Source organism: Oncorhynchus clarkii, chromosome 15 (assembly GCF_045791955.1).
Source record: "Oncorhynchus clarkii lewisi isolate Uvic-CL-2024 chromosome 15, UVic_Ocla_1.0, whole genome shotgun sequence".
NCBI lineage: Eukaryota > Metazoa > Chordata > Actinopteri > Salmoniformes > Salmonidae > Oncorhynchus > Oncorhynchus clarkii.
Window position 1 is genome coordinate 2055798 of NC_092161.1, and position 16136 is coordinate 2071933.

At 46.1% G+C, this 16136-nt stretch overlaps 1 protein-coding gene across 5 annotated transcripts in view; it reads right to left on the reverse strand.

Moving 5' to 3' along the window:
- LOC139366869 (glycogenin-1-like) overlaps window positions 1-14884 on the reverse strand; it is a 32748-nt gene extending 17864 nt beyond the window's left edge. For 2 of the 5 annotated variants that reach the window (XR_011626803.1, XM_071104568.1), the window contains exons 1-4: window positions 14685-14868; window positions 10778-10913; window positions 10106-10280; window positions 9814-9976 (exon numbers count right to left, since the gene is read on the reverse strand). Coding sequence is in view for 2 of the 5 variants with exons in the window: in XM_071104568.1 (XP_070960669.1) it covers window positions 9814-9976; window positions 10106-10280; window positions 10778-10913; window positions 14685-14694 (484 nt within the window). In the remaining 3 variants the exon portion in view is untranslated. Of the gene's footprint in view, window positions 1-9813; window positions 9977-10105; window positions 10281-10777; window positions 10914-14684 lie in introns of all 5 variants that reach the window. The other 3 variants (XR_011626805.1, XR_011626804.1, XM_071104569.1) reach the window with 2 other exon arrangements.
- Between the last annotated feature and the right edge of the window lie 1252 nt (window positions 14885-16136).

Below are 16136 nucleotides of genomic sequence, written 5' to 3' on the forward strand. Positions count from 1 at the left end.
CCGTGTGATACCAGCCCAGACAGAGAGACACTAGATTCTCCTGTGTGATACCAGCCCAGACAGAGAGACACTAGATTCTCCCGTGTGATACCAGCCCAGACAGAGACACTAGATTCTCCCGTGTGATACCAGCCCAGACAGAGACACTAGATTCTCCTGTGTGATACCAGCCCAGACAGAGAGACACTAGATTCTCCTGTGTGATACCAGCCCAGACAGAGAGACACTAGATTCCTGCCAACAGTCACTTCAGTTCGCCAGAACTATTAAGCAAACTAATTGGTGTCCCGAACCATAGATGGAATATTTGAGCCATATTAGACAGAGCTGCTTCACAGATTCACTGTTCTGATGAGGGTGGACTGCTGCTAGCTTTACCGAGCTAGCCAGACAAACTGCAATATGTTCCTGTTTAAAAGGGATTATTAATGTGTTATTGCAGAGCACATACACAAAGCAGGGTGTTTTGTTTGCAATAGGCCCAAAAGTCTATTTTCCCAAAGTTATAACTGTAGCATATTCAAACATGCATTAAAATATCCAGTTTAAGTCTTCATATTGTGGATGAGGACACGTTCGTACCAACAGGCTTGGTAAAATACACAATTCAATTACTATGTGTCCCCTGATGACGAATCAGTACAAACCAGAAGTACTTTTCAAGCCTGCCCTCCCTCAAATAGTTCCATTTAGTTCCATTCCAACAAAGTGACTTCACAATCTGGGTCTCAACGCTTATAAAACGCTATAAAAACAAGTCTGCCATGAAAGAGCGCGTTGTTCTCAGTCTACACCTGCTAAATTCACCATGTTGTTCTCTGAATGCTCTGAAGTGCCATTAGAGAGAGAGAGAAAGAGATACTGCTAGGGTGCCGGCTCCATTTATATAATGGCCTGCCAACAGGTTGCCTGAAGAGAGAAAGAGATACTGCTAGGATGCCGGCTCCATTTATATAATGGCCTGGAAACAGGTTGCCTGAAGAGAGAAAGAGATACTGCTAGGGTGCCGGCTCCATTTATATAATGGCCTGCCAAAAGGTTGCCTGAAGAGAGAAAGAGATACTGCTAGGGTGCCGGCTCCATTTATATAATGGCCTGCCAACAGGTTGCCTGAAGAGAGAAAGAGATACTGCTAGGATGCCGGCTCCATTTATATAATGGCCTGCCAACAGGTTGCCTGAATAGAGAAAGAGATACTGCTAGGATGCCGGCTCCATTTATATAATGGCCTGCCAACAGGTTGCCTGAAGAGAGAAAGAGATACTGCTAGGATGCCGGCTCCATTTATATAATGGCCTGCCAACAGGTTGCCTGAAGAGAGAAAGAGATACTGCTAGGGTGCCGGCTCCATTTATATAATGGCCTGCCAACAGGTTGCCTGAAGAGAGAAAGAGATACTGCTAGGGTGCCGGCTCCATTTATATAATGGCCTGCCAACAGGTTGCCTGAAGAGAGAAAGAGATACTGCTAGGGTGCCGGCTCCATTTATATAATGGCCTGCCAACAGGTTGCCTGAAGAGAGAAAGAGATACTGCTAGGGTGCCGGCTCCATTTATATAATGGCCTGCCAACAGGTTGCCTGAAGAGAGAAAGAGATACTGCTAGGGTGCCGGCTCCATTTATATAATGGCCTGCCAACAGGTTGCCTGAAGAGAGAAAGAGATACTGCTAGGGTGCCGGCTCCATTTATATAATGGCCTGCCAACAGGTTGCCTGAAGAGAGAAAGAGATACTGCTAGGGTGCCGGCTCCATTTATATAATGGCCTGCCAACAGGTTGCCTGAAGAGAGAAAGAGATACTGCTAGGGTGCCGGCTCCATTTATATAATGGCCTGCCAACAGGTTGCCTGAAGAGAGAAAGAGATACTGCTAGGATGCCGGCTCCATTTATATAATGGCCTGCCAACAGGTTGCCTGAAGAGAGAAAGAGATACTGCTAGGATGCCGGCTCCATTTATATAATGGCCTGCCAACAGGTTGCCTGAAGAGAGAAAGAGATACTGCTAGGGTGCCGGCTCCATTTATATAATGGCCTGTCAACAGGTTGCCTGAAGACCCACATTGAATTTTACTTCAGGTAGAAATCAAAATGGTATTTGTCACACGCGCTGAATACAACAGGTGTAGTAGACCTCACAGTGAAACGCTGAATACAACAGGTGTAGTAGACCTCACAGTGAAATGCTGAATACAACAGGTGTAGTAGACCTCAGTGAAATGCTGAATACAACAGGTGTAGTAGACCTCACAGTGAAATGCTGAATACAACAGGTGTAGTAGACCTCACAGTGAAATGCTGAATACAACAGGTGTAGTAGACCTCACAGTGAAATGCTGAATACAACAGGTGTAGTAGACCTCACAGTGAAATGCTGAATACAACAGGTGTAGTAGACCTCACAGTGAAATGCTGAATACAACAGGTGTAGTAGACCTCACAGTGAAATGCTGAATACAACAGGTGTAGTAGACCTCACAGTGAAATGCTGAATACAACAGGTGTAGTAGACCTCACAGTGAAATGCTGAATACAACAGGTGTAGTAGACCTCACAGTGAAATGCTGAATACAACAGGTGTAGTAGACCTCACAGTGAAATGCTGAATACAACAGGTGTAGTAGACCTCACAGTGAAATGCTGAATACAACAGGTGTAGTAGACCTCACAGTGAAATGCTGAATACAACAGGTGTAGTAGACCTTACAGTGAAATGCTGAATACAACAGGTGTAGTAGACCTCACAGTGAAATGCTGAATACAACAGGTGTAGGAGACCTCACAGTGAAATGCTGAATACAACAGGTGTAGTAGACCTCACAGTGAAACGCTGAATACAACAGGTGTAGTAGACCTCAGTGAAACACTGAATACAACAGGTGTAGTAGACCTCACAGTGAAACACTGAATACAACAGGTGTAGTAGACCTCACAGTGAAACGCTGAATACAACAGGTGTAGTAGACCTCACAGTGAAATGCTGAATACAACAGGTGTAGTAGACCTCACAGTGAAATGCTGAATACAACAGGTGTAGTAGACCTCACAGTGAAACGCTGAATACAACAGGTGTAGTAGACCTCACAGTGAAATGCTGAATACAACAGGTGTAGTAGACCTCACAGTGAAATGCTGAATACAACAGGTGTAGTAGACCTCACAGTGAAATGCTGAATACAACAGGTGTAGTAGACCTTACAGTGAAATGCTGAATACAACAGGTGTAGTAGACCTCACAGTGAAATGCTGAATACAACAGGTGTAGTAGACCTCACAGTAAAATGCTGAATACAACAGGTGCAGTAGACCTTACAGTGAAATGCCGAATACAACAGGTGTAGTAGACATTACAGTGAAATGCTGAATACAACAGGTGTAGTAGACCTCACAGTGAAATGCTGAATACAACAGGTGTAGTAGACCTCACAGTGAAATGCTGAATACAACAGGTGTAGTAGACCTCACAGTGAAATGCTGAATACAACAGGTGTAGTAGACCTTACAGTGAAATGCTGAATACAACAGGTGTAGTAGACCTCACAGTGAAATGCTGAATACAACAGGTGTAGTAGACCTCACAGTGAAATGCTGAATACAACAGGTGTAGTAGACATTACCATGAAATGCTTACTTACAAGCCCCTAACCAACAATGTAGTTCCAGAAATATTTACTAAATAAACTAACATTGTAAAAAGTTGACAAGAAAATGACAGAACAACAAGACTACATACAGGGGATGTGTCGGTACTGAGTCAATGTGCAGGGATACAGGGTAGTCGAGGTAATTTGTGGAGTGAGTATGCATAGATAATGAACAGAGTAGCAGCAGTGTAAAAACAAAGGGGGGGGGGGGGGGGGGAGCTCGCGTTTAGAAAGTTCTGAAATCCGCTACAAACCAGAAGGCTGAATAAAATGATACATTGGTCCTTCTGCAGGTAGAAAGGAGAGAGAAGATCCACGACTAGTGTAGTCAACTCCACCTTCAGTATGCTGGTCTGTATAGAGTTTGGATTTTTGGTTTCGAGCCTAACCAAACAGCAAACACTTCCACGTTATGGCCGAGCCTACCCAAAACACTTCCACGTTATGGCCGAGCCTACCCAAAACACTTCCACGTTATGGCCGAGCCTACCCAAAACACTTCCACGTTATGGCCGAGCCTACCCAAAACACTTCCACGTTATGGCCGAGCCTACCCAAAACACTTCCACGTTATGGCCGAGCCTACCCAAAACACTTCCACGTTATGGCCGAGCCTACCCAAAACACTTCCACGTTATGGCCGAGCCTACCCAAAACACTTCCACGTTATGGCCGAGCCTACCCAAAACACTTCCACGTTATGGCCGAGCCTACCCAAAACACTTCCACGTTATGGCCGAGCCTACCCAAAACACTTCCACGTTATGGCCGAGCCTACCCAAAACACTTCCACGTTATGGCCGAGCCTACCCAAAACACTTCCACGTTATGGCCGAGCCTACCCAAAACACTTCCACGTTATGGCCGAGCCTACCCAAAACACTTCCACGTTATGGCCGAGCCTACCCAAAACACTTCCACGTTATGGCCGAGCCTACCCAAAACACTTCCACGTTATGGCCGAGCCTACCCAAAACACTTCCACGTTATGGCCGAGCCTACCCAAAACACTTCCACGTTATGGCCGAGCCTACCCAAAACACTTCCACGTTATGGCCGAGCCTACCCAAAACACTTCCACGTTATGGCCGAGCCTACCCAAAACACTTCCACGTTATGGCCGAGCCTACCCAAAACACTTCCACGTTATGGCCGAGCCTACCCAAAACACTTCCACGTTATGGCCGAGCCTACCCAAACACTTCCACGTTATGGCCGATCCTACCCAAGCACTTCCACGTTATGGCCGAGCCTACCCAAACACTTCCACGTTATGGCCGAGCCTACCCAAACACTTCCACGTTATGGCCGAGCCTACCCAAACACTTCCACGTTATGGCCGAGCCTACCCAAACACTTCCACGTTATGGCCGAGCCTACCCAAACACTTCCACGTTATGGCCGAGCCTACCCAAACACTTCCACGTTATGGCCGAGCCTACCCAAACACTTCCACGTTATGGCCGAGCCTACCCAAACACTTCCACGTTATGGCCGAGATTTTTATTTAGCTAGGCAAGTCAGTTAAGAACAAATTCTTATTTACAATGACGGCCTGGGCCAATTATACACGTCCCTAACAGCCGGTTGTGATACAGCCTGGAATCAAACCAGGGTCTGTAATGATGCCTCTTGCACTGAGATGCAGTGCCTTAGACCCCTGCGCCACTCAGGAGTCAGAGTGCATCACTTGCAATGAGTCAGATTGGATTTTCAATCAACAGCCTACCTGCGCCACAGAAGGTCACCTCTTTCCTGTGGATCCCATCTCCATCAGAACAGCAACCAGTAACGTGTCAATATAAATTGTACTCGACATTCTGCCCTGTAGAGACTGTTTAAAGTTGTTTACAGCGACTTCTTTCAGACTGATCTCCATGGTAACAGTGATGTTTAGGCAAGCCGACGGACAGTGAGCAGACTACTGACGTACGTGCATAGCAGCCATTTCCAGTAGTAGTAAGGCCGAGTCTTAAAATGGGCCTGGACATAAGTAGTGGCCTGTGAGGAACAGGGTAGCATTTCAGCCTGGGGCTGTAGCCAAGACAGAGGTCACTATTCACCAGGGGTCTCACGGGATGTGCAGGGTTAATGTCAGCCAGTGCCCATCTCAAATTCAACCCCACCCTGTAGAGCCCCTCAGAATAACTCCCAGAGTTAGAGGCAGTGTCATGACAGGACCCTGTGTTCAGACTTTAAGTAAGGTCTTTATCAAGCTTAGAGGAAAAGTCATCCCCCCTCCCCCTCCCGTACCCCGTAAAACACCTCAGAATAACTCACAGGGTTAGAGAGAGGCGGTATCGTGACAGGACCCTGTGTTGACAAAAACCCGTTTGACATATGTAGATTGAGCTATTTAAAAAATGGTTAAACCACAAACACTACAAATGGACAGCAGCCTGCTAGCATCCAACCTACAGAACAGCAGCCTGCTAGCATCCAACCTACAGAACAGCAGCCTGCTAGCATCCAACCTACAGAACAGCAGCCTGCTAGCATCCAACCTACAGAACAGCAGCCTGCTAGCATCCAACCTACAGAACAGCAGCCTGCTAGCATCCAACCTACAGAACAGCAGCCTGCTAGCATCCAACCTACAGAACAGCAGCCTGCTAGCATCCAACCTACAGAACAGCAGCCTGCTAGCATCCAACCTACAGAACAGCAGCCTGCTAGCATCCAACCTACAGAACAGCAGCCTGCTAGCATCCAACCTACAGAACAGCAGCCTGCTAGCATCCAACCTACAGAACAGCAGCCTGCTAGCATCCAACCTACAGAACAGCAGCCTGCTAGCATCCAACCTACAGAACAGCAGCCTGCTAGCATCCAACCTACAGAACAGCAGCCTGCTAGCATCCAACCTACAGAACAGCAGCCTGCTAGCATCCAACCTACAGAACAGCAGCCTGCTAGCATCCAACCTACAGAACAGCAGCCTGCTAGCATCCAACCTACAGAACAGCAGCCTGCTAGCATCCAACCTACAGAACAGCAGCCTGCTAGCATCCAACCTACAGAACAGCAGCCTGCTAGCATCCAACCTACAGAACTGCAGCCTGCTAGCATCCAACCTACAGAACAGCAGTCTGCTAGCATCCAACCTACAGAACAGCAGACTGCTAGAGGCCAGCCACGACCCAATAGGAAATACCACAGATATTTGGAATGCTGCACATATTGCCTCTACAGAGTTGGAAAAGCAGCACATTTAATACCAGCAGACCATGGAAACACTACAATTTGCTGCAAGACCTACCAGCAGACCATGGAAACACTACAATATGCTGCATGACCTACCAGCAGACCATGGAAACACTACAATATGCTGCATGACCTACCAGCAGACCATGGAAACACTACAATATGCTGCATGACCTACCAGCAGACCATAGAAACACTACAATATGCTGCATGACCTACCAGCAGACCATGGAAACACTACAATATGCTGCTAGACCTACCAGCAGACCATGGAAACACTACAATATGCTGCATGACCTACCAGCAGACCATAGAAACACTACAATATGCTGCATGACCTACCAGCAGACCATGGAAACACTACAATATGCTGCATGACCTACCAGCAGACCATGGAAACACTACAATATGCTGCTAGACCTACCAGCAGACCATGGAAACACTACAATATGCTGCATGACCTACCAGCAGACCATGGAAACACTACAATATGCTGCATGACCTACCAGCAGACCATAGAAACACTACAATATGCTGCATGACCTACCAGCAGACCATAGAAACACTACAATATGCTGCATGACCTACCAGCAGACCATGGAAACACTACAATATGCTGCATGACCTACCAGCAGACCATGGAAACACTACAATATGCTGCAAGACCTACCAGCAGACCATGGAAACACTACAATATGCTGCAAGACCTACCAGCAGACCATAGAAACACTACAATATGCTGCATGACCTACCAGCAGACCATAGAAACACTACAATATGCTGCATGACCTACCAGCAGACCATAGAAACACTACAATATGCTGCATGACCTACCAGCAGACCATGGAAACACTACAATATGCTGCATGACCTACCAGCAGACCATGGAAACACTACAATATGCTGCATGACCTACCAGCAGACCTACAATATGGAAACCTACCAGCAGACCATGGAAACACTACAATATGCTGCATGACCTACCAGCAGACCATGGAAACACTACAATATGCTGCATGACCTACCAGCAGACCATGGAAACACTACAATATGCTGCAAGACCTACCAGCAGACCATGGAAACACTACAATATGCTGCATGACCTACCAGCAGACCATGGAAACACTACAATATGCTGCATGACCTACCAGCAGACCATGGAAACACTACAATATGCTGCATGACCTACCAGCAGACCATGGAAACACTACAATATGCTGCATGACCTACCAGCAGACCATGGAAACACTACAATATGCTGCATGACCTACCAGCAGACCATGGAAACACTACAATATGCTGCATGACCTACCAGCAGACCTAAACCAGCAGACCATGGAAACACTACAATATGCTGCATGACCTACCAGCAGACCATGGAAACACTACAATATGCTGCATGACCTACCAGCAGACCATGGAAACACTACAATATGCTGCATGACCTACCAGCAGACCATAGAAACACTACAATATGCTGCAAGACCTACCAGCAGACCATGGAAACACTACAATATGCTGCATGACCTACCAGCAGACCATGGAAACACTACAATATGCTGCATGACCTACCAGCAGACCATAGAAACACTACAATATGCTGCATGACCTACCAGCAGACCATGGAAACACTACAATATGCTGCATGACCTACCAGCAGACCATAGAAACACTACAATATGCTGCAAGACCTACCAGCAGACCATGGAAACACTACAATATGCTGCATGACCTACCAGCAGACCATGGAAACACTACAATATGCTGCATGACCTACCAGCAGACCATGGAAACTACAATATGCTGCTAGACCTACCAGCAGACCATGGAAACTACAATATGCTGCTAGACCTACCAGCAGACCATGGAAACACTACAATATGCTGCATGACCTACCAGCAGACCATGGAAACACTACAATATGCTGCATGACCTACCAGCAGACCATGGAAACACTACAATATGCTGCAAGACCTACCAGCAGACCATGGAAACACTACAATATGCTGCATGACCTACCAGCAGACCATGGAAACACTACAATATGCTGCATGACCTACCAGCAGACCATGGAAACACTACAATATGCTGCAAGACCTACCAGCAGACCATGGAAACACTATAATATGCTGCATGACCTACCAGCAGACCATGGAAACACTACAATATGCTGCATGACCTACCAGCAGACCATAGAAACACTACGATATGCTGCATGACCTACCAGCAGACCATGGAAACACTACAATATGCTGCATGACCTACCAGCAGACCATGGAAACACTACAATATGCTGCATGACCTACCAGCAGACCATGGAAACACTACAATATGCTGCATGACCTACCAGCAGACCATGGAAACACTACAATATGCTGCATGACCTACCAGCAGACCATGGAAACACTACAATATGCTGCATGACCTACCAGCAGACCATGGAAACACTACAATATGCTGCATGACCTACCAGCAGACCATGGAAACACTACAATATGCTGCATGACCTACCAGCAGACCATGGAAACACTACAATATGCTGCATGACCTACCAGCAGACCATGGAAACACTACAATATGCTGCATGACCTACCAGCAGACCATGGAAACACTACAATATGCTGCATGACCTACCAGCAGACCATGGAAACAAATAAGTTCCGATGAACTTCACAGGGTGAAAGGTTGATGCTCCTTTCCAATAAATATCAAGGGTCTTATTTTGGTGACATGGTGATCGATGGTTGGCTGCCCGTTTGACCAATAAAAAGAAACCATGTATCAGCGGTTGGCCAGAGTACACATGCCACATGGCCACTTCAGTAAATAGACCACCAATTTGGTTTTTCAGGAAATTCTACCCCTGACATCCATTTTGTTTCCAGTATGAGGGTGAAGAAAATCCCCTTTGATCACAGACATAACATTCTCAAATGAAAGGAAATCACTAAAAGCTCTGACACGTACCATCGAAGCTGCCGTGCTCTGCGCAGTACTGGAGCAGTTTGCTGTACGTTTCGTTGGAGGGTCGGAACACGAACACGCCGGAGTTGAAACAGTCTGGCCAGCCGGGATCCGGGGCCGCAGACAGCTCCTCTCTGTCAAACAACTCATCTATGTTCTGTACCACCTGCAACAAACACACACAGGTGAACTCTACTGTAGCTACCTGGAGGACATACAGGTGAACCCCCCCCCCCCCCCCCCTCATACCAGTGTGTGTGGGTCCTTGAAGGTCAGAGTATCGTGTATATCTCACCAGTGTGTCTGCATCCATGAAGACACATTTGGAGTAGTGTGTAAGGGTCCAGCAATGTAGCTTGGTGAAGGTGACTCCCAGGTCAGGTCTCTTCATCAGGGCCAGGTTAGCTGAGTCTCCGCTGTCCAACACATCTACCAACAGTACCTCGTCAAATATCTTCAGAAGCACTCCTCTGGTGGTAAGAGAAGGAGCGAGGAGTGAGAGGAGGAGGAGGGCGGGAAGGAGAGAGAGAAGGAGCGAGGAGGAGGGCGGGAAGGAGAGAGAGAAGGAGCGAGGAGTGACAGGAGGAGGAGGGCGGGAAGGAGAGAGAGAAGGAGCGAGGAGTGAGAGGAGGAGGAGGGCGGGAAGGAGAGAGAGAGAAGGAGCGAGGAGTGAGAGGAGGAGGGCGGGAAGGAGAGAGAGAAGGCGGCACAGGACAGTTTGGGGGAAACCCCTGGATTAGAAGATGTTGGCGAGAGGACTTCGAGAGATCATGCCAACAATCCTGCATGTGGGAGATGAAGATCATGTTTGATCAAGCCCCAGATCATCATCACCAACAAGGTCTAGGATCAGATCTTTGACTCCCAACGTTAGAAAGGTCATAGGTTACACTAACCAGTTGATGCTCCAGCGTCACTCTAGGACATAATAAACAGTCGTCCCTGGGAAGTGGAAAAGGGTTCTTACTTGCAGGGGTCAGAGACATGGGGTCCGATCATCACCACCAGCTTCCTGGTTGTCTTGTGGTTCCTCAGGGACTTGCCCAGGACCATGGCTCCTCTGGCATAGTTGTCATTGGTCGCCAAAGTCACAAAAGCCTGGTCTGAGTGGGGACATAACTTATTAATAAAAACCTGGAAATAACATTTTGTTCGGTTAAAAACAGTGTGAATCCATCAGAGTTAAATGACTTCATTGCTATAACCAACTCCATGGGTAGGCAACAATGTTCCTGGAGTGCCGTGGGTACAGGTGTGGTGCCTAGTTCCAACTAGGTACCACACCTGACCAACTGAGCTAATTGATGAGTTCAGTGACTGACTAAAGTCAACACACCTGGTCCTCCAGGTTGATTAAATCAAAACCATTAGGTGCCTGAGGCACTCCAGGACCAGCGTCGTCTAAACCTGCCCTACTCAAACACCCCCCCCTCCCCCCAAAAAAAACAACTTTGTAAAGCCTGACTCAATGGTCCATCTCATAACTGGTGTGTCAAAACAAAGGCCTTCGTGTTCGTATGCATGAAGACCGTAACATATTACTTCAGTGAGGGACGGTCTGTGGTTGTTTTACCAATGTCAGCACGTCACACAGAATGGCCAAGGGTTCCACAGCAACTGTGCCAAATAGGAAAGTCTAGAAATTGCCCATAAACTCAAGTATCAACAATGGACTGATTGTAAGATGGCAAAGGACAAAATATAATTATTATAATGACAAAATCTAAACCCTGGAAGTTAATATCAGCAGCCTTGACAAGCCAGTAAATCAACAGTAGTCACTACAGTTGGTCCTGAACAATCCCCTGGATGCAGTAGTCACTACAGTTGGTCCTGAACAGTCCCCCGGGTGCAGTAGTCACTACAGTTGGTCCTGAACAGTCCCCTGGGTGCAGTAGTCACTACAGTTGGTCCTGAACAATCCCCTGGGTGCAGTAGTCACTACAGTTGGTCCTGAACAATCCCCTGGGTGCAGTAGTCACTACAGTTGGTCCTGAACAATCCCCTGGGTGCAGTAGTCACTACAGTTGGTCCTGAACAGTCCCCCGGGTGCAGTAGTCACTACAGTTGGTCCTGAACAATCCCCTGGGTGCAGTAGTCACTACAGTTGGTCCTGAACAATCCCCTGGGTGCAGTAGTCACTACAGTTGTCCCTGAACAATCCCCTGGGTGCAGTAGTCACTACAGTTGGTAGTGACTACAGAAAAGTAATCAACTGTACCTCGCTCCAAGAAAATATCTGATAAGTTATAAGCAAATAAAACTTGGCCATCAAAAGTAGTCAGACGCCTGTTCCTCCGAGTCACTGTTATTCGCCACATTTAATTCACACTTGAAAAAATGCCATTTGATAAGCGACATGACACACTGTACATGGTCCCCTTCTATACAAGTCGTCAGCTATAGAAAGACTAGTTCAGTAATGGACTAGAGCCTAACGTTATTCCTTATATAGTCCAAGGTCCTTCTGTTTAGAGGGAAATTGGCTCTGGCAGCCAAAAAACACCATCTAAAACATGAATCGATTCTCAATTGCGGTTTTGTTCTTTAAAAAATTTAAGAAAAAAAAAAGCACCCTACTTTCAAATCACATGAAAATAATTCCACTAAATATAGCGTGTTGTAACCAGTTTTAACGGTTGCAGCCAACAGTATTTGTCAATGACGTGGCATCTGTCTTCCGTATATAAACACAGGTAGGCGTTAGGACATGGCGTTAGGACATGGCGTTAGGACATGCAGCTCTCAGTCTTCTGTTAGTTGTCCTAACAAGCGATATAACATGGAGACGTGGCTGTGAACCCCAACCCTAGAAGAGGTTCCTAGTAATTCAACTTTTTGTTTTTAGAAAAACATTTCTCACTGATATGAACAGATACTGTCGGTAAAGTTTGGAAACGTAAGGTGATGAGTTTTAATGTTCATAAGGAGCATCGGGGGAACTTAAAACGCCACTGGCCAGAAGATATTATTGTCAATAGGCACTAAAGTTAGCTTCTATGAATGTTTCACATGAAGACATCCTGCTGGCCTTTAGGCCTCAACCCACAGAAAGTGAACAAAAATATGAAGACGCAACACCTGGTGTTGGTCCAATTTTCCCATGAGCTGAAATTGATAAAATCACCACAAAATGCATGCTTCTCTAAACTTTTGGGCACATTTGTGAACATTCCTGTTAGTAAGCATTTATCATTTGTCAACATAATCCATCCACCTGACAGGTGTAGCATATCAAGAAGCTGATTAAACGGCATGATCAATACACAGGTGCACCTTGTGCTGGGGACAATAAAAGGTCACTGAAAATCTAGTTGCCGCAAATTTTAAGTTTTGAGGGAGTGTGCAATTGGCATGCTGACTGCAGGAATGCCCACCAGAGCGGTTGCCAGATAATTGATTTTTCATTTCTAACATAAGCCGCCCCCAATGTCCTTTTAAAGAATTTGGCAGTACGTTCAAATGGCCTCAATCGCAGACCACGTGTATGGCGTAGTGTGGGCGAGCAGTTTGCAGATGTCAAATGTTGCGAACCAAGTGTCCCATGGTGGCGGTGGGACTATGGTATTGGCAGGTTTGGGATGCTCTGGATTGACGTGTACAACAGCGTGTTCCAGTTCCTGACAACATCCAGCAACTTCACACGGCCATTGAAGAGGAGTGGGACAACATTCGACAGGCCACAATCAACAGCCTGATCAACTCTACTTGATGGAGATGTGTCGTACTGCGTGACGTAAATGGTGGTCACACCATACTGACTGGTTTTCTGATCCACGCCCACTCATTTTTTATTAAAAGGTTTGTGACCAATGCCTATCTGTATTCACAGTCATGTGAAATCCATAGATTGGGGCCTAATGAATGAATTTCAATTGACTGATTTCCTTATTTGAACTGTAAAACCCAGTAAAATCTTTGACATTGTTGCGTTAGTATTTGTGTTCAGTACAAATTAAGATTTAATAATCACCACCACTCTTAGAAAGGCAGATGACCAAGGGATGACTTGCAACTTTCGGAAATCATGGGGGACAGACTGGACATCGGGTTTCACTATTGACATTTTGCCAGATACATTTATAACTGTCACATTGGCGGGAGGCACTGTGCCTTTAGGAATATAACATCACAAAACACTGAAGGTACTTCAAGTTCAGAGAGTCACCAAGTTAGGACATTGAGTTTAACATGGACCACTAATTCAATGAATAAAATGACACTTCTAGTAGTCTACAGCGACGTGTCCACTAGGAAGCCTACGAGCGAACATGGTCCAACTAAGGACGAGACTGATGGTGCTGTCAACACAACAGGGAACTCGGATAAATAATAAAGACCCAAGATCTTCAGGTTGGAAAGTGGGAACTAGTAAGAGGCCAGAGTTCACGACTTGGGCTTCAGAGTGGGATCACCTTTCAAAAATCAGATAGTTGTTTTCTTTCGAGTTCCCAGCGGTTTTGAACGCGGCATAATCAACAGCAAAAATGCAACGACCCGACAATTACTCCGTGATCCACACAATTACACCCGCAAAACGTGAATTGATAAGATTGTATTAGAAAACATGCGCTGATGGTAGGTGGAAAAGAGACTCCATTTTAAAATGTCAGCATTGCCACTTTCTTGTTCTTGAGTCAACGATTACACTTCCTTGATATGATACAACAAACCAAGCTGTAGGTTTGTCAAAGTGCCCGTCATCCCCAATCATGTAGGCATACATACCAATTGTTGTAGTTGGGATACTTAGTAACACACTGACTGACAGTCCGAACAATCATGAATAGTTACTTTGTTTCCCCCGTTTCGCCACAGTGCGAAACTTCAACCAGATCGTCCACTGATAAGATTGTTACAAAATGTCAACGTACCTTCTGCCATGATTCTATTACAAGTCGTAGCTACTCTGTTGATGGACTCGGCGTCTTACTTGGGAAAGGAACAACTTCATATAAGAAGGAGAATTTATAGACGCATGAACCAGAACTAGACAGTTGCCCACGTGACCGGTGCTAGGCACACACCCACTTCTGTACTGCATGCGCCATTGAGCACAACTACTCTCTCTCTCTCTCTCTCTCTCCCTCTCCCTCTCCCTCTCTCTCTCTCTCTCTCTCTCTCTCTCTCTCTCTCCCTCTCCCTCTCTCTCTCTCAATGTGGAGGCTATATACAGGCTGTTACGGTACAGAGTTAATGTGGAGGCTAAATACAGGGGGTACCGTTACAGAGTCAATGTGGAGGCTATATACAGGGTGTTATGGTACAGAGTCAATGTGGAGGCTATATACAGGGTATTATGGTACAGAGTCAATGTGGAGGCTATATACAGGCTGTTACGGTACAGAGTCAACGTGGAGACTATATACAGGGTATTACGGTACAGAGTCAATGTGGAGGCTATATTCAGGGTGTTAATCAAATCAAATCAAATCAAATCAAATTGTATTTGTCACATACACATGGTTAGCAGATGTTAATGCGAGTGTAGCGAAATGCTTGTGCTTCTAGTTCCGACAATGCAGTAATAACCAACAAGTAATCTAACTAACAATTCCAAAACTACTGTCTTGTACACAGTGTAAGGGGATAAAGAATATGTACATAAGGATATATGAATGAGTGATGGTACAGAGCAGCATAGGCAAGATACAGTAGATGGTATCGAGTACAGTATATACATATGAGATGAGTATGTAAACAAAGTGGCATAGTTAAAGTGGCTAGTGATACATGTATTACATAAGGATACAGTCGATGATATAGAGTACAGTATATACGTATGCATATGAGATGAATAATGTAGGGTAAGTAACATTATATAAGGTAGCATTGTTTAAAGTGGCTAGTGATATATTTACATCATTTCCCATCAATTCCCATTATTAAAGTGGCTGGAGTTGAGTCAGTGTCAGTGTGTTGGCAGCAGCCACTCAATGTTAGTGGTGGCTGTTTAACTGTCTGATGGCCTTGAGATAGAAGCTGTTTTTCAGTCTCTCGGTCCCAGCTTTGATGCACCTGTACTGACCTCGCCTTCTGGATGATAGCGGGGTGAACAGGCAGTGGCTCGGGTGGTTGATGTCCTTGATGATCTTTATGGCCTTCCTGTGACATTGGGTGGTGTAGGTGTCCTGGAGGGCAGGTAGTTTGCCCCCGGTGATGCGTTGTGCAGACCTCACTACCCTCTGGAGAGCCTTACGGTTGAGGGCGGAGCAGTTGCCGTACCAGGCGGTGATACAGCCCGCCAGGATGCTCTCGATTGTGCATCTGTAGAAGTTTGTGAGTGCTTTTGGTGACAAGCCGAATTTCTTCAGCCTCCTGAGGTT